General features: G+C 36.1%; 1 protein-coding gene across 1 annotated transcript in view; it reads left to right on the top strand.

The window, feature by feature from the left end:
- JADE3 (jade family PHD finger 3) overlaps nt 1-20,244 on the top strand; it is a 131,906-nt gene that overhangs the window by 77,520 nt on the left and 34,142 nt on the right. The window contains exon 5 of the mRNA XM_008589268.1: nt 5,694-5,851. Coding sequence (XP_008587490.1) covers nt 5,694-5,851 — 158 coding nt within the window. The remainder of the gene's footprint in view (nt 1-5,693; nt 5,852-20,244) is intronic.

The raw sequence follows: 20,244 nt of genomic DNA, 5'->3' as shown, positions 1-20,244 counted from the left end.
CTTTCTCCCTGTATAGCACCCAATTAACTTTAATTGATAATAATTCTTGGCAGGAAGGTCATTTTGTTGCCACCTGGCCACCATCATATTTAAGGTAGATTTCCTTCTCTGTTTGCTCTGGTCACATTATTAAATCTCAGTCTTCCCTAAGTAAAACCAACAAGTATTTGCAGAGTTGTCCCTGCAAAGTAGCAAATGGAATTAGCAAATGGAGTGAGTCCTTATTCATTTAAATGGCATCATTTGTTTATGTGATAGTTCAGTCCTATACCCTGTGAAATGATGTCAGTTTAAACAGAACTGTACCCACTGAGAATTAATTGAATTATGAGAGCATGCTTTGTGCCTCTAATTTCATGTTACCTTGAACTTGGACAGTGTTTCTCCTCAGAGAACCTTTATGAACATTAAAAGCTAAAATGTTTGCCTGATAGCATCTCTTCCTTTGATCTTCTTGAAATGTGGGCACATTTATCTTCAACCTGTAAGTGGTCGTTGGGTTTCTTTCCGAGTAGAGACTAGGTGAGATATAGACTAATGTATGTATATATGCCTTTATGTGACGGTGTATTCCCTCATTGCTTGGATGTTAACTGGGCCTTCATCACTGAAATCATTGCCAGATAGCTTAAGAATTAATTATGTACTTTTTTTCTGTTGTTGAAAGGCAGAATCACAAAACTGAGGTTGCCACAGCCATTTAAGTCATGTTTTCAGGTTGGTGAGCACATTTCTGTGCCCTTTAGTCACTCAGGGGCCCATTGAACCAGAAGATAACACAAGTCCAAGTTGTAGCTGTACCCATAACATCATCCCCTACCTCTGACATTTGAACTTTCCACACAGCTGGGGCAACCTTCCAGGGAAGGGGTTTGGGCTGTCACTGGGAGCCTCTTGGTTACCACAGTACATTTATCATTCCTGTTCTCCTCACCCCTGAGAAGTTCACTGACAGCCAATAAAATGGATAAACCAGATAATGGAAGGTTAAAAAAGAAAATGAGACTAAGGGCATTTTTTAAAGTTCCTAGTATAAAGATAACAACTAGAATAAAACTACAAACCTTTGTAAATTTAAAAAAAAATTATAGATTAAAAGAGCAAAGAATATGGGCCAGCCCGGTGGCGCACTGCTACAGTGCGCCGCTTGGGAAGCGCGGCGGCGCTCCCGCCGAGGGTTCGGATCCCACATACAGACTGGCCGCTCACTGGCTGAGCGAGGTGTGGGTGCAACACCGAGGGCTGCGATCCCGTGGCCGGTCCCGGTCCGGTGCAGGTGCGACACTGAGGGTTGCGGTCCGTTGCCAGACACGAAAAAAGACAAAAAGGAAAAAAAAAAAGAGCAAAGAATACACATCTGGTAGAGAAAGAAACAAGCATAGCAGATATAACATAATATACATGATTATAAAATATGACAGAGTTGAGACCAAACAAATGAGTCATACCAATAAACACGAATGGGCTTAACACCTATTAAAGAAAATGATTTTCATTTTGGCTCACAAAACAAGGCCCTACTATATGTTGTATACCAGAGCTCACCTAAAACAACTCGTCAGAAAGGCTAAAAATAAAGAGATGGACAAAAATATACCAGGAAAATGGAAATGAAATAGCAGCAATAGTAATCTTGATATCAAAGTAGAATTCAAACCCCCAAAACAAAGAAGACTTTTAATGCTAAAAGCTACAATTCACCATGAAGATATACTTATGAATATTTATGCACTCAATAACACAGCAACCATCTTTATAAAGCAAAAACGATGGGAAATGGAAGACGCAGGGAGGATAGAAACACACCAATCATAGGAGACTTTAAAACACCTCTTGCATTATCAGACAAATTAAGTGAACAAAAAAATTAGGAGACAGAACTTCTAAACATAAGCAGTAAGGTAGATCTGACAAATATCTATCAAACTCTACACCTTGATTTTAGAGATAATAGACAATACATCTTCTCAAATGCCTATGGTACATACACAAAAGATCAAATATTAAGTCACAGAAAACATCATTAATTTCTATTAAGTAGAAATGTTATAAACAACACTCTGATCACAATGCAGTAAATCAGAAATTATCAACAAAAACAGAAAGGTCCTTCTACATGGAAATGTAAAAACCTTCAGTTAAACAGCTCTTGGGTGAAAGGGGGAAATACAAACTGAAATTATAGATTTTTAAGATAATGAAAATGAAAACATATCTCAGATGTTTGTTTCATATCATATGTTATATGATAAGGAGGCAAACATTGTTCAATCTACTCTTGATAAGTTTTTCTACAAGGAAATAAAACACTTTTAATTCTCAGTGTTTCTAATGTTTTCATTAGAGTACACTAAATAAATATTCTATTTTTTTCGGTTTTCCATATATTTATAGCCAGCAGTAACAGTTTCTAATGTTTTGACAAAAATGTTTAAAGGTCACAAAACAATCATAATTTTCCCCATTATTAAGATTGCTTTTCATGGTTTCAGTGTGCATTGTCATTTTTATGGTCCCACACTGCTGTGCACAGTGGGACTATCTGTACTTTGTAGGCCTCTGTGTAAATAAATTTGAAAACCTGGAAAAGACAGATAACTTCCTATGGAAATACAGATTATCAAAACTGACCCCATTAGAGGTAGAAAGCTTTAAAGAGATAATTTTCATAGAAGAAGTAGAGAAAATTATTAAGGAACTACCCCACAAAAGAAGCACCAGGTTCAGATGATTTCACAGGGACCAGATAGTCACAGTAATTCTCACATTATTTCACAGCTTTAGAAAGGAAGGAAAATGTCCTAATTCCTTTTATGAAGCATATGTAACACTGATACCTAAACCTGATAAAGACAATACAAGAAAACTACAGATTAATATCATTTATGAATATGATATACAAATAATAAAATCTTAGAAAACAGAGTATAATGTACTAAGAAAATGATATACCATGACCAAGTGGCATTCATCCCAGAAATGCAAATTTATTTCAGTATTAGGAAATCTAATAATATCATACAGTGTATTATATTTTTCTAAGGAAAAAATTATATATCGATATTTTCATTTACACTGAAAAAGCCTTTAACAAAATTCAACACCCAGTCATAATAAAAACATTAAAGAAAATAGTAACTGTAAGATACTTTCTTAACAATACAAAATATACATACACCATGGTCCTAAATCTAGTGTTTTATTTGATGAGGAAACACTTTCCTCATTAAATTTCCACTAAATTCAGAAAGAAGACAGGCATGCCCACTATCTCCATTACTATTCAAAATATTAGAAGTATTAGCCAATGCAATTAGACAAGAGAAACGAATTCGAGATATAAGACTAGGTAAAGAAAGATGCAAAACTATCTGCAGATGATATGGTAGTATATCTGGAAAACTGGGGGAAATCAATGATTAACTAACTAAAGCAATACAAGACTTTGGTAAGGTAGTAGGATATGAAGTTAACATATAAAATCAGTACCTTTTATATTAGAGGACATAAACATGCCTGAGGCATGTTGTAGTGTTAGAAAGTAAGGAATTGTTCAAAAAAGGATGGGACATGTCAAAAGAGCACAGACACCAACCTGAAAGATCTCCCAATGGCCAAAGGTGGAACAACAATATAACAATACAGACAGTCCCTGGACTTACAATAGTTTGACTTACGATTTTTCGACTTCATGATGGTGTGAAAGTGATGCACACTCAGTAGAAACTGTACTTTGAGTTTTGATCTTTTCCCAGGCTAATGATATGCAGTATGATACTCTTTCGTGATGTTGGGCAGGGGCAGCAAGCTGCACCTCCTAGTCAACCACGCAATCAGGAGGGCGAACAACTGATACTGTATTCTTAAGTGTACTCTGTTCACTGAGTTACATGAGATATTCAGCACTTTATTATAAAATAGGCTGTGGTTAGAAGATTTTGCCCAACTGTAGGCCAATGTAAGTGTTCTGAGCATGTTTAAGGTAGGCTAGGCTAAGCTGTGATGTTTGATAGGTTAGGTGTATTATATGTATTTTCGACTTAACAGTATTTTCAACTTAAGATGGGTTTATCGGAATGTAACCCCATAGTAAGTTGAGGAGCATCTGTCATTCTGAATTTTACCCAAAGAATAAGGTAGATATCCACAACTCTATAATGATATAAATAATTGAATAAATAAATGAGGGAGAAGGGACAGATCTTTCTTATACAGGAATTTCCACTAATAAATGTAGAAGGAGTAATGGAAATAGAAAATAACCATTAGAATACCACAGTAATAATTGTTGCAGGCAAGATATCCACCAGTGGATGCTAAAATTAGTCCACAGCACTTTGAGGAAAAACAGAATATTTTTATAATTTCAAAGTATCTCCTCCAAGGTATTTAATTACAGAGGATAATATATAGTAGCCTAACAGTGGAGAAAACCAGCAAGACACTTCCTGAACCAAGTGATCACCAGTAATAAGACATAAACATCATAATGGAATGAGAAGGGCACAGCATCATTTCTGTGGTATTCTTGCCAAAAAAATTCATAATCTTAATCTAAACACAAGAAAACATCAGACAAACCCAAATTGGAGGGACATTGTACAAACTACATGACAAGTACTCTTCAAGAGTGTTAAGATCAGCAACATGGATGAGCTTGGAGAAAATGTTAAGTGAAATAAGCCAGGCACAGAAAGAGAAATACCACATGTCCTCACTTATAAGTGGGAGCTATGAAACAAAGAAAGAAAGACCATGATAAAATGTTGAACTTTCAGAAGGAGAGAACAGACCTATAGTTACTAGAGGTGGGAAAGGGGGAGGGAGAGGGGGGATAGGAAGTAACTGAGTAACGGACACAAAAAGTAATTACGATTTGTAATGATAAACATACTAATAATACTGATTTGATCATCACATACTGTACACAAATACTGATAGGCAACTGTATTCCACAAAAATGTATAAATAAAAATTATAAAAAAAAAATAAAAGGGGGAAAAAAGTGTCAAGGTTGTGAAAGACGAGGGATGACTGAGAAACTGTCCAGATTAGAGGATATTAAGTAGAAATTACAGTTAATTGCAATGTGGAATCCTGGATTGAATTCTGGAACAGAAGGACATTAGGAGGAAAACGAGTAAAATTTGAATAAAGTCTTTAGATTAGTTAATAGTATTAAAGCAATGTTAATTTTCTGGTTTAGGTAATTGTACTCTGGTTATATAAGATGTTAACATTAGAGAAAACTAAGTGAAGGATATATGGGAACTGTATTATTTTTGTAGCTTTTCTGTAAATCTAAAATTATTTCTAAATAATTTTTTAAATAAGGCGATGACTAGATAATTATAAGTTATCAGTGGATACTTGTTGCTTAATTTAAGAGAGTTAAGGATTGTTTGTTTTATACAAACAATATAGTAACCTATATTGTTGATTTAAATTCACAGAGCTCAAGAAAATAATTCAGGAAGGACTCCTTTACCCTTTATTAAATCCAGAATAAGCTGGCTCCCCTGTCAGTACTTCAAACCTTTCAAAACAGAAGCTGATCTGGCTATTTAGGAAGTCAGAGATGTTTCTATTGTTAGAAGTGGAGAGTGGGTGGAAATGGTCTTTTTAAGAGGAGAAATTAAATGGTTTTAGTTCCATAGTAATGGTCTTCTCAAGGTATATGCATTATCTTCCAGGTATTCCGGAAAGACCTCATCAGTGCCATGAAAATTCCAAATTCTCGCCACATGAATCCTGACAGCTATTACCTCTTTGTGGATACATGGAAGGAAGAATGGGAAAAGGGAGTCCAGGTACCAGCCAGTCCAGACTCTGTTCCACAGCCTTCCCTCAGGTATTTGCATGTTTGCACCTTTGACTTACAGAATGAATGCTTTCACGGTTATCTGTGTGCTGCTTGGGGAGAAACTTAGAGTGGCTAATTATATATTGATAATACAAAGTCCCATACCATGTTCACCAATTCACTCAGACCAGTGGCATATTGTACCAGGTTATGATAGGTCAGTAAGGTCAAGCTCATTTACTTGGCATAATATGTGCCCATTCATAGGATGAAACTGAAGTCCAATCTGAAATTATGATATGGTTTTGGACACCAGGATTTCCAAGCCCGACTCAACAATCAATAGCACTTATTAATCTTCAAAAAGAAACAGAGCATTAATTAATTATATAATGCCCATGGGAAGTTGCTTCAGTATTGTGGGAGTCTCATAGTGATGGTATCTATAAATAGAGGGCCACAATAAAGAGTTTGTAAAATGCATAAACTGAGATGAAAGAGGATTACTGGAATAATTGGATTGACTATAACCACACGGCCTTCATTTACAAAGACTTGAGAAGAAAGATGAAGTAAGAGAGGGCTTTGGTTTTGTGGAAAGAGGAGAGAATGACTTTTTTGTCAGAGGAAGTAGTAAGTTCAGCTCCTCAAAAGTAGTGACTGATTTTGGAAGCCATTTTTTCTTACTGGTCTTTGTGTTCCCAGTGCCTTACACAAAGGCTGGTATGAAATAAAATGTTCAGTACGAGTGAATGAAGGAATGAATGAATAGAGTGTAGAGCACCAGATAAAGGTGCTGGTGGAACCTGCTGGTTACTGTGAGAAATTATAGATCTCATTGTATATCTGTGTATCTCTAGTACATGTTAGGTTCTTAAAGGGCAGAGATAACATCCTTGAATTTTCTGCTCCTAGCACCAGGTCTTTAGGACCTAGTCAAGCTCCAGAAGCGCTTGTTGAATAACTTCTAGAAACCTAGGCCATCCCACTCACAAAGAAGGTGTTCATGCTCTGTTAAGGAAAGCTCCACAGCCTTGCTCAACACACGTCCTGAGCCCTCACTAGCTCAATCATCACCACCATCTGCTGCTTTCTGAAAATCAGAATAGCATCATGAATGAACACAAGAGTCAGACATTTTCATGTCCTTGCTGTTGGTATTTTTATATATAACTGTTAACAGCCCTGGTGCTGAGCTGACCATCACCATTCCATTGACACTCCGAAGGTTGTTGAGAGTGACTAACATCTTGACTTTGGTCTTGTTGGTAAGTCAGTATCAATTGTCTACTCACTGAAGGTGATTTTAATCTTTCAGGTTAAGTGGAAAATATCCAGTGTACCACTTTAGAAATGGTATCTATCTGATGAGTGAGCCATAGATAAGTAGGGTGACAAGAATGGAGCAACAGTTTGGGAACAGTAATTTTAGGGACTAAAAGAGTTAGCTTGTTCTCAAATGAAGAGACATGAACTCCCTAATTCATGAGACCTCAGTGCTCTGACATTTTCTCTGAGGGTTTAATTTCTGAATTTAATGGAAATGATAGTTTTGTCAGCTTCCTTGGATTTCCTTTTTGGCTTTCAATATGAGTCAACCATATTAGACACTCGACTGGTTTAGGATTGAAACTTTGCGTTTAGGGCCAGCCCGTGGCTCATTCAGGAGAGTGCGGTGCTGATAACACCAAGGCTGCAGGTTCGGATCCCATATAGGGATGGCCAGTTAGCTCACTGGGTGAGCGTGGTGCTGACAACACCAAGTCAAGGGTTAAGATCCCATGGTTTGAAGGTACTTCCAGACTGGCCTTTTGTTAGGACCTAGTCTTAAGGTTTTTTAACAGAGCTTCCTCTTTGCCATCCATATATCCTCTTCAGTAAAATGTATTTCGTATCTTTTGCACATTCTCTAATTGGATTCGTTGGGTTTTTTTACTATTAAGTTTTGATAACTATTTATACATTTGATTTTTTAATTTTATTGTTTTTCTCACATTTGAGATATAAACCAATCCACTGTCAAATATGCGGTTTGTAAATATTTTCTGCTAGTCTGTTATAGACTGCTTTTTCATCCTCTTAGCAGGGTCTTTCACAAAGTAAAAGTTTGTGATTATGATGAAGTTCAGTGTGTAGATTTTTTTTTTCTTGTGGCTCATGCTTTTAATGTCTTGTCTGTGAACTCCTCACTTTGCCCTTTGTCCCAAAGATTTTCCCCTTTTCTTTTAAGAGTTTTATAGTTTCATATTTTACATTTAAATACATGATCCATTTTGAATTAATTTTGTATAAAATGTGAGGTTTAGGTTAAAGTTCAAAATCAGGTAAGCTGATTCTTCCTACGTTATTCTTTTTTCAAAGTTGCTGTGGTTATTATAGTTTCTTTGTCTTTCCATAAAAATTTTATAATAAATTTGTCTATATTTACCAAAAAACTTGCTAGATTTTCATAGGCGTTGCATTAAACCTATATATCATTTGGGGAAAATTGACATCTTTGTTGAGCCTTTTGATTTTTCATTTATTTAGATTAGATCTTTGATTCCTTTCATCAACATTATGTAGTTTTCAGCAAACAAGTCCTATATATGTTTTGCTAGATTTATACTTGTGTTAAATTTTTTTTTGAGCAGTTGTTAATGGTATTGTATTATAATTTTGGTTTCCATATATTCATTGCTAGTACATACAAAAACAGTCAAATTTTGTATGTTGATCTTGTATTCCTGCAACCATGCTCAAGTATTTAATTCTAGCAGGTTTTTTTTTTTTTTTTTAAAGATTCCTCGGGATTTTCTAGTAGACCATTGTGTCATGGTTTTATTTCTTCCTTTCCAATCTGTTTACCTCTTATTTCTTTTCTTGCCTTATTGCAGTGGCTAAAATTTTTAGTGCTATATTGAATAGCAGTGGTGAAAGCAGACATCCTTGCCTTGTTCCCAATCTTAGGGGGAAAGCACTCAATCTTTTAATATAAAGTATGATGTTAATGGTAAGGTTTTTACATATGTTCTTTATGAAGTTGAGGAAGTTCACCTCTATTCCTAGTTTGTTGTAATTTTTATCATGGGTATTGAATCTTGTCAACTACTTATTCTGTGTGAAATATCATGTGGTTTTTCTTCGTTAGCCTGTTAATATTGTGAATTAACTGACTGATTTTTAAATTTTAAACCAGTCTTGCATTGCTGGAATAAACCTCTTCTTAAAGTCTTGGAGGCTGGAAGTCCCAGATCAAGGTTCAGCAGGATTCTGTTTCTGGTGAGGGCTTTCTTCCTTTCTTGCCACTTTCTGGCTGTGTGCTCACATGGCCTTCCCTTGGTACATGTGCAGAGAGAGAGAGAGAGATCTTCCTCTTCATATAAGGCCACCAGTCATATAGCTTAGAGCCCCACCCTTATGACCTCATTTAATCTTAATTTACTCTCTATAGGCCCTATCTCCAAATAGTCACCTTGGGGGTTAAAGCTTCAAAATATGAATGGGGGGGGGTGCCACAATTCAGTCCATAGCACCCAGTTGGTCAGGGTTTATAATTCTTTTTTATATACTGCTTGATTTGAATTGCTAGTGTCTTGTTGAGAATTTTTATGTCTGTTCCTGAGGAACATTGGACTATAGTTTCCTTTTCTCATGGTATTTTTATTTGATGTTGTATCAAGATAATACTGGCCTCATAAAACTAATTGGGGAGTATTCCCTCCTCTTTTATTTTTGGAAGATATTGTGTAGAATATGTGTCAATTCTTATTTAAATGTTTATTTGTTGTTTTGTTTGGTTTTGTTTGGTGGCTGGCCAGTACAGTGATATGACCCTTCACCTTGGCGTTATAATACCACACTATAATCAACTGAGCTAACCCGCCAGCCCTTATTTAAATGTTTGATAGAATTCTCCAGTGAAACACACTGGACCTGGAGACTTCTCTTTTGGGAATTTCTTAATTATAAATTTATTTCTTTAATAGTTACAGGGCTATTTAAATCATCTATTTTATATTGGGCGACTTTTGGTAGTTTGTCCTTTAAGGAATTGGTTTGTTTCATTTAAAGTTGTCAAATTTATGTGTGTAGGATTGTTCATAGTATTCCCTCTGTTGCTTTCATTTTAAAATTCAGCAATCTTGGCCAGGCTTCCACTTGCAGAAAGATGGAGTAGATGTACTTTTCCCTATGCCTCCCACTAAGCACAACTAAAAATCCTGAGCATTTTATATAACACAGACATAAGACTTTGAAAGGTCAAGAGAAGAAGGCAGAACAGCTAGAGTCCTTGAAATCTGAGGAACAACATATATATCTGTGTGTTCCCCTGAGTTTTCTGCTCTCAGACTTGGTGCTGGAGAAACTGGCAACCCAGAGTCACCAACCATTCAAAACTGAAAAAAATAAATAAATAAACAAAAAGCCTTCTCTTTCTAGCCAAATGACCAGAAAAGGGACAGCCTATTAAAACAGAAAACTTTTAGATAACATCTGCTCTTCTCCAGCCACACACCACAGAAAACCACTATGGCCTATCCCAGCCCTCTCCCGCAAAGATGGAGTGGAGAGCCTAGACTTCCATCTCAAATTGGCAGTAATGATACACTCCATCTGGGGTTGTGTCAGAGGAGACTTAATAATCAGAATTTTTACCTCTGCCCAGTGGTAAGGAGGTCACTTCTTTCCGTGTGGTATCAGTGGAGGCCATGCAGGGAACATTAGTAAGGCACTCTTACCAATCCCAGCAAGGGGAGGTATCAGTGGAGGCATAGTGGGGAGCCAGAACTCCCAGCTCCACCAAGCAGCAACAGGGAGTTTCTTCCGTTGGGTGTTGACACAGGCCATAGGGTGAACTAGAACTCTTATAACCACCTGACAGTAACAAGGCAATGTCCCCCACTCTGCCCCTGATCTCCAGCCAGAGTAGTGTCATAGGAAGCCAGCCAAAACCAAAGGTCTAAATAAGATCCAGAGTGTCATAACATAATACCCAAACTGTCCAGGTTTCAATTAAAAGAAAAATCACTCATCATACCAAGAGTCAGGAAGATCTCAACTTGATCAAAGACAGTAAACACATGCCAGCACCAAAATGGCAGTGATATTAGAAGTGTCTAACAGGGGCCGGCCCGGTGGCGCACTGGATAGTGCGCCGCTTGGGAAGCGCGGCGGCGCTCCCGCCCGAGGGTTCGGATCCCACATGCAGACCGGTTCCCGCTCACTGGCTGAGCGGCGCGGGAGCAACACCGAGGGTTGCGATCCCGTTGCCGGTCCCCGGTCCGGTACGGGGGCAACACTGAGGGTTGCGATCTGTTGCCGGACACGGAAAAAAGACAAAAAAAAAAAAAAAAAAAGAAGTGTCTAACAGATTTTAAAGCAGTCATCATAAAAATGTTTCAGTAAGCAGTTATAAACACACACTTGAAACAAATGAGAAAATAGTATCCCACTTTCATTCCTGAAGTTGGCAATTTTTGTTTTGTATCCTCTTTGCATGCAACAAGTTGGTCAATTTTATTGATCATTTCACAGAACCATCTTTTTCTTGCATTGTTTTTTCTATTTTTCAATTTTAAATCTCATCGATTTCTGCTCTTGATTACTTCCATCCTTTTGCTCACTCTGGGTTTATTTTGCTCCTTCTTTCTAGTTTTTTGAATTAAGAGCTTAGCTTATTGATTTGAAACTTTCCCTCTTTCCTACTGTAAGCATTTAGTACTATAAATTTCCCTCACAGCACTGGTTTAGCTGTCTCAAAAATTTTGATATGTTGTATTTTAATTTTAATTCCCTTAAATGTATTTTTTCACCTCTCTTGAGACTTCTTTCACCCAGAGATAATTTAAAAGTGTGGTTTTTAGTTTTCAAGTGTTTGGAGATTTTCTTGTTATTTTCTCTGTTATTGATTTCTAGTTTTGATTCCATTGTGATCAGAGAACAATTCCAATTCATTTAAATTTGTTGAGGTTTATTTTATGGCCCAGGATATGGTCTGTCATGGTATATGTTCCATGGATGCTTAAAAATAATGTGTATGCTGCTGCTATCGGTTGGAGTATTCTACAAATGTCAATTCAGTTGATCCTGTTAGTTGATATTGTTGAGTTCTTCTATATCCTTGATGATTTTCTGTCCATTGGTTCTGTCAATTACCAAGGGAGGTTGATGTCTCCAACTATAATTGTAGATTTGTCTGTTTCTCCTTTGAGTTCAATCCATTTTAGCTTCACATCTTTTGAAACACTGTTGTTTGGTGTACATACATTTATTATTGCTATGTTTTCTTGGTGAAGTGACCCTTTTATTGTTATATAATGTTCTTCCCCATCTCTATCAATTTGCTATTAAGTCTACTTTATCTTATATTTGTATAGTCATTCTGCTTTTAGTAATGTTTACATCATATATCTTTCTACATTATTCTACTTTCAACCTACTTATATTCTTCTATTTTAAGTGTGTTTCTTTTAGACAGAATGTATTTGGATTATGTTTTAAAATCTACTCTACCAATCTCTGCCTTCTCATTGGGACCATTTATATTTAACATAATTATTGATATGTTAGGGCTTAAGTCTGCCATTTTATTTTTTGTGTATGTTATGTTTTTTTAATTTCTCTGTTTTCTTTTTTCTACCCTTTGGGGGCTACCTGAACAAACTACCAGACTCTCCCAATGTGGAATAGATAATTTGAATAGTCCCATAAGTATTTAAAAAATTGAATTTGTAATTTAAAAAATCCCCCTAAAAATATCTCTAGGCCCAGATGGTTTCACTAAAGAATTCTACCAGATGTTTAAAGAAATAGAAAGTGATAATGCTAGAATAGAAATTTGAATCAAACATAAATGGAGTTATAGAAGAAATAGCCAACCGTACATACTGCTGCTGTTTGAGAGGCTCTAGATTTGCAACCAGAAGAACTTAATGAGGGCAAACTTATGGACATAAATATGAAGAAAGTGGTTGTGATGAAAAGAATGAAGATGTCCCAGAGAAAGTGATGCCAGTGAAAAAGTGCACATTAAAGGAACTCTTGGAAATATTTTATAACATTGCAAGCACAAAGGATAAAATGTTGGAAACTGATCCTGACTTAGAAAGGAATATGACAATTTGCCAAGGGATGGAAAAGGTACTTGCTCCATGCATAAATTATACAAGGAGAAGGAGGCAAGTGCTGTACTCTTGATAAGTTTTTACAAAGAAATAAAAGTGTTTTCAATGTTTCCAGTGTTTCAAATTACAATACAGGTTGAGTATTTCCCTTATCCAAAATACTTGGGACCAGAATTGTTTCTGATTTGGATTTTTTTGGATTTTGAAATATTTCATATACATAATGAGGTATCTTAGGGATGGGTCACAAATCTAAACATGAAACTTTTAGTAATGTTTACATCATATATCTTGGGTTTCATATCCAGACATAGCCTGAAGGTAGTTTTATATAATATTTTTAATAATTTTGTGCATGAAACAAAGTTTGTGTACATTAAACCATCAGAAAGCACATGCAGTCAGATGTGGAGTTTTCCACTTGTGGTGTCAGAAAGTTTCAGATTTTGGAGCATTTTGGATTTTGAATTTTGAGATTAGGGATGCTCACCCTGTTAAATATTATATTGGTTTTATTATTTTTATTTCCCTGTATATGAGGGTACTTCAAAAAGTTTGTGGAAAAATAGAATTCAAAGATAATATGAATCTTTCCATGAACTTTTTAAAGTACCTTTTTATTTATAGACAACAGTAAGAGAGCTTTCAGTATTTCAATAAAAAATTTTAAAGGTCATTGAACTATCATAATTTTCCTTGTTGATTATTAAGATTGCTTTTCATGGTTTCAGCTTGCGCAGTCATTTTTACAGTACCATACCATTATGCACAGCAAGGACTGCTTGTAATCTTTAGTGACAGGAAGCATATCAGTGATTTTTTGGAAGGAGACAGGGGATTTAAAATATATGCAATTTGTTGTATGTCATTCATACCTCAGTCATGTTAATAGAAGTGAATGTCATTTATATATACATTATAAATATATATATGAACAATTATCACAAATAGACATGTGTATAGATTGGTAAGAAAATGTGATAGTGGGTACATGAAGGCACAGCAGTTTGTGATTAGAAAAGAAAAAAAAGACAAAGATATGACTGTAAGCTACCTAATTGCAGAACCCCTACAAATAGTAGGTTTGCAATAAACATTTATTGTTGGAAGGATAATAGGACAAAAAGAAGCAAAAAGGAAAATGGGTGGATGTTAATAAAAAATTAAGGGAAAATGGGTGGATGTTAATAAAAAATTAAGGGAGAATGAAAATATAGGTAAGAGAAACAAAGATGAGGATAGTAGGGGAAGGGCATAAAAACAAGGACAATTAGAGGCAAGCAATGGAGTATGCCACCTGTGGGCCAGCCCCCCACCCCCACCCACAACCAGGCAAGCAACAGAGCACAGCAAACCCATAGTGGTTAAAGTTCTTGAGGAGGTAGACCAGTGCAGCAAAATACTTACCACCAAGCTCCACTCCCTGGAAGAGAAGTTCCATAGCAATTAACTTGAGACACAACAGAGAACGTATACCAAATCCCTTCAGAGAAGAAAAGGCATTATATATCAGTCCTGAAAAATGAGCAAGTCTAAGAAATATATCTATCCTGTTGTCTTTCTGTTACTTTCTCTTTCTCAGCAATCAATAGCAGTATCTCCCCATTCATCTGGAAGAATGTTATATACAAATATGATGACTCATTTGATTACCCTATAGAGATATGTCGTATTCAGTAAACCTCAATCCTTAAAACAAAAACAAAAAAAGGATTAGGGAATAAGAGCAAATAGGAATGGCTGAACCTTCCATTTTCACCGCTTGCCTTTCTTAGTTTTTTGTCTTGGGGGGGGTTTTTTGGTTTTTAAATTTTTGGTGGCTGGTTGGTACAGGGATCAAGCCCTGGAACTTGGTGTTACCAGCACCACACTCTAACCAACTGAGCTAACCAGCCAACCCCAACCACTTGCCTTTCTTATTATACTAAAAGTAAAAAGATTTTTTTTACTTTCTAAGCAGTGGATTAAAAGAGTTTAGTGTTAAGTAAATATACATTACAACCAACAAGTGATGTTATAAATCAGAATAGGAAAGTAGGAGGTAGGAGAATTTTACTAAGTTCCCCAATCATATTAAGTTCCAAGTTTGTCACATGATCACCATGGGCTTCCATAAATGTGCAGCTTGCTTTTTTCAGATTTTTGAAAATTGGGATATAATTCACATACTTTAAGTTTTTTTTTATCAAGATAGAATTCACATATCATAAAATTCACCCTTTTAAATTATTACAGTGATTTTTAGTATATTTACAGAGTTATGCAACCATCACCACTATGTAATTCCAGAACATTTTCTTCAGTTCAGAAAGAAATTCCACATCTATTAGCAGTTACTACTCATTTCCCCCTTCTTCCAGCCCCTGGCAACCGCTGTACTAGTCTGCTAAGGCTGCTGTAACAAAATATGTAGATTGGGTGGCTTAAACAACAGAAGCTTATTTTCTCACAGTTCTGGAATCTAGAAGTCCTAGATCAAGGTGTTGTCGGGGTTGGCATCTGGTGAGGGCTCTCTTCCTGGCTTATAGACAGCCACCTTCTCACTGTGTCCTCACATGACCTTTCCTCTGTGTGGGTGGCAGTGGGATCTCTGTTGTCTCTTCTCTTTTTATAAGCACACCAGCTTTATCGGATTAAGGTCCCATCCTTATAATCTCTCTTAACCTTTATTACTTCCTTATAGGCCCCATCTCCAAATATAGTCACATCATGAGTTAGGACTTCAAAATATGAATTTGGAGAGCCAATTCAGACCATAACAACTTACTTTGTTTCCATGTATCTACTTGTTCTGGACATTTCATATAAATGGAATCATACAATGTGTGGCCTTTTGAGTCTGACTTCTTTCATTCAGCGTAACGTTTTGGAAGTTCATTCATGTTGTAGTATGAGGGTATTTCAAAAAGTTCATGGAAAGATTCTTATAATCTTTTAATTCCATTTTTCCACAAACTTTTTGAAGTTCCCTCGTATGTATCAGTATTTCATTACTTTTTGTGGCCAAATAATATTTCATTTAAATTATTATAGTGATTATATGGATATACCACATTTTGTTAGTCCATTCATCAGTTGATGAACATTTGGGTTTCCACATTTTGACTATTATGAATAATGCTGCTATGAACATTCTCATACAAGCTTTTGAGTGGATATATGTTTTCATTTCTCTTGGGTACATACCTAAGAGTAGAATTGTTGAGCCATGTGGTAACTCTGTCTTTAACATTTTGAGGAACTGTCAAACTGTTTTCCACAGCATCTGTAACATTTTACATTCCTATCAGCAGTGAATGAGGGTTCCATTTTCTCCACATCCTCACCAACATTAGTTATTGTTTGTCTTTTTTATTATAGCCATCCTAGTGGGGTATGAAGTGTATCTCATTGTGATTTTGATTTGCATTTGCCTAATAGCTAATGATGTTGAGCATCTTTTTTTCATGTGCTTATTAGCCATTTGCATATTTTTTTCTATTTTCTGAGCCATTCTCACCAGAATGTTTTTTTCTTAAGAGAGCTTTCCTACTTTATTACGAAGAGAAGAATCTACAAAATTTATCTTTTTTCCTCTCCTATGAAATGCTGTTGTTCAAGCAGCCACAGTGAATTGTCTCAGTTCACTTAATGTCCCATCACATTCACTTTGGTATGTATATCCTTGACTGCTGAGAATCTGACCCTTTAGTGAGCAGGGCAACAAAATTCCCTGACCAGCAATGTCCCATTTTTATATACTGTATCCATGCACACCTCCTATGTATATCTTCTTTGGAGAAATTATTCAGATCCTTTGTCCATTTTTAAAATTGAGTTGTCTTTTTATCGTTGAGTTATAAGAGTTCTTTACATATTCTGGATACAAGTCTCTTATCAGAAATATGATTTGCAAGTATTTTCTACCATCCTATTGATTATCTTTTCACTTTCTTTTTTTTTTTTTCCTTTTTGTCTTTTTTCGTGACCGGTAACGGGATCGCAACTCTCGGTGTCGCGCCCGTACCGCGACCTGCAACGGGATCGCAACCCTTGGTGTCGCGCCCACACCGCGCTCAACCAGTGAGCGGACCGGTCTCTATATGGGATCCAAACCCTCGGCGGGAGCGCCACCACACTCCCAAGCGCCGTACTCTACCGAGTGCGTCACCGGGCCGGCCCTCTTTTCACTTTCTTGATGGTGTCCTTTGAGACACAAAAGTTTTTAATTTTGAAGTCTAATTTATCTAGTTTTTTCTTTGGTTGCTTGTACTTTTGATGTCATTTCTAAGAAATATCACCAGCGCCACAAAGTTTTACATTTATTTTTTATTCTAAGAATTTTGTAGTTTTAGCTCTTACATTTAGGTCTTTGATCCCTTTGTATGTGGTGTGAGGTGTTAGGAGTCCAACTTTATTCTTTTACATGTGGATATCCAGTTGTCCCAGCACCATTTGTTGAGCAGCTTCCTTTTTGAAAGTGATGAACACTATACCTTAACTCTACCTACCTTGGTTCCAAGTATTCTTTATAAACCAGGATGCTATGGAAGAAAGAATAGTTATTGAATCAGCAAGAAATTCTAGTTCTATTTTTTGAAATCGTAGTTCTATTCTCTAATTTTTAAAATCTCTTCTTCACAAATCTACCATGTGAAGTTTTTCTACTTTGAGATGCTAATTTCTCTACTTGATGTTTTACTCTGTCCAAATATGTTGTTTTTTTCCACACTACATGACAAAACACCATTATGTATTTTTTTATCGGTTAATCTCATAACTTTTGTTATCAGTGTTTCTTTTATATAAATCTGTTGTTTTTTTCATAGATTACAAAACTGGAAGTTAAAGAAATGCCATGTAACAGTATGGCTATTTACACTACTGAGAGAGTGTTTAAACAGTTTTTGAAATTAAAAGATAGTAGCTTTATTCTCAAAAGCCATAAATCACTAGCCCATTAGCTCAGCTGGTAGAGTGTGGTGCTGTTAACACCAAGGTCCAGGGTTTGATCCCTGTACCAGTCAGCTGCCAAAAAACAAAGCAAAATCAAAAGCCAGAAATAAAAGTGTTTTCTTCTAATGTAACTGCCAAATTTAAACAAATGCTATTGTGAGATGCTATAAAATTCTTTATTAAAAGCCTTTAGCACCTACCAACCGGGGAATAATTCTTTATCCTTATGTATTAGTCAGGTTATGCCAATTGTTATAAAAAATTAAAATTTAAAAAAAAAACAAAAAGTCTTAGTATCTTAACACACTGAAGACTTTATTTCTTGCACATGTCTCCATCCAGTGTGTGTTTAGGATATGGATCACCTCTGCCCCACGCAGTCATTCCGGGATGCAGGCTCTTTTTATGACTGGTGCCTCTCTTGAGTCTTTTCCCATTCCCTTCTTCACCCTCAAACTTCTGAATCCATCAGCAGGAAAAGATAGTGTGAAAGGTTATGCAGTGGGGTTTTGAGGAGGCTAGACTTTGAGGAGGCTTATCCACCCACATGTCATTAACCAGAACTCACTCATATGGCCCACCTAACTACAAAGGAGGCTGGGGAATGCAGTCTTGCTGAGTGCCCAGATGGAAATGGAAACAGGGTTTGGTGAACACATGGCATTTCTCTGCTACTCTTTGATAGTGGGTTTACAAACTCGAAGCTACATGAGCACACAGACCTTATTGGTTTTATTCACCACTGTAATCCTGTGGTTGATGCTATATGATCTGCACTGCCCAGATTCCCATATAGTCTTAGGATCTCTACATGGTCTCTCAGCAGAATAGTCTGACTTCTAACATAGCAGTTCAGGGCTCCAAGAGTGAGTCTTCTAAGAGGTAAGGAGTGGAAGCTGCTAGTCTCAAGGCATAGGTTCAAAACTGGCACAGTATCACTTTCACCATATTTTATTAAAGCAGTTGCAGGGAGCTTCCAGATTGAAGGAGAAGGAAATAAGCTTCATCTCTCAACAAAAGAAGTGTCAAAGGATTTGTGACCATCTTTGATTTATCACAGTAGTAATATTTCTAATGTTTGTATTTGAGTTACTTATTGCCTGTAGACAGATTAATCAGCTAGAGAAACTTAAATGCTAATGAAACTGAAGTGTACACCTGCTTTTTATTTATTACCTAATCCACAAGGTTATCAAAATGCTTTAGCATTTTATTTCCTGATGGACTTAGAGAAGCAATTTTGGATGTATAGAAATTAATTGACCTAATCCTTGGGTGCTAAAATTACTCTACTCATGCCATTATAACTGAAAAGGGAAAAAAAAAAGATACAAGAGTGTAGGTAGAACAAATCCTTTCAGAATCTTCTGGTTTTCAGACTAGGTTTTTCCCTCTGTTTCACTGTCCTTTCTGCTGTTCTCCTCTGTTAACGTAGTGTAGTGTGTGTATGTGGTGATTGAGTAGAGGGGTACAGAGAATTACAGAGCCAGCTTGCACTATAAGTTATAGCTGCTTAAGTGGGTCTGTTGACTACCACAGGGATTTTTTGAAAGTTCAACAAATAAAGATGGTGTTAATCCCATTACATGTTTCTACGTAGACTTTGGATGATTTTGATACTAGGCAATAATGAACAACAAACTTAAGATAGTTTTCTTTTAGGTTTTCATTTGTATGTTTTAATCAGTTTCTTCTGTAGCAAGATTCCAGTGGAAGAAAAACAATGCTTCATTTTTGGTTGAAAGCAAATATACGTTATAAGTTGTATGATACACAAAGATTAATGATGTATTTGTGTGTATGTGTATGTGTTTAAAATTACAGATGAATTATTGACTTATAAAAGCGAAAATAATCAAAATACAAACATTAACTGGTGTGTATGTTTATACATACATGTACATATGTATATATAAATAAATGGGTTCATTCTATAACTTGCTTTTTTCACGAACAATATATCATCATATACCTCTGCATCATGAATGAAACTGAAAATGGAAATGATTAGATACAAAGGCAGACCCCTATCTTCCCTTAGAATGTAAACTCTGGACTTGGGCTATGAGGAGCAGTACTTTCTTCACTAAACTCCAGACTCAAATATACAACTGCCAATTCATCATTTCCACTTGGATGTCCAGTAGACATCTCAGACTTAAAATGTCCAAAACTGAACTACTGATCTTCCCAAACCAGTTCCACATGTAGTTTTCCACATTTCTCTGATGGAAAATCCATCCTTCCAGTTGTAACTCTGTCTTTTCCATTTTTCAGGCCAAAATCCTTAGAGCCCTCTTTGATTTTTCATTGTCTTATACCCCATATTCAATATATCAGGAGATCCTCTTGACTCTACTTTCAAATTATATTCAGATTTCATATAGTAAGTCAAAGGAA

Source organism: Galeopterus variegatus, unplaced genomic scaffold (genome assembly GCF_000696425.1).
Source record: "Galeopterus variegatus unplaced genomic scaffold, G_variegatus-3.0.2 Scaffold5337, whole genome shotgun sequence".
Taxonomy (NCBI): domain Eukaryota; kingdom Metazoa; phylum Chordata; class Mammalia; order Dermoptera; family Cynocephalidae; genus Galeopterus; species Galeopterus variegatus.
Note: the sequence above shows the minus strand (reverse complement) of the source record. Positions and strands in the feature narration are given on the sequence as shown.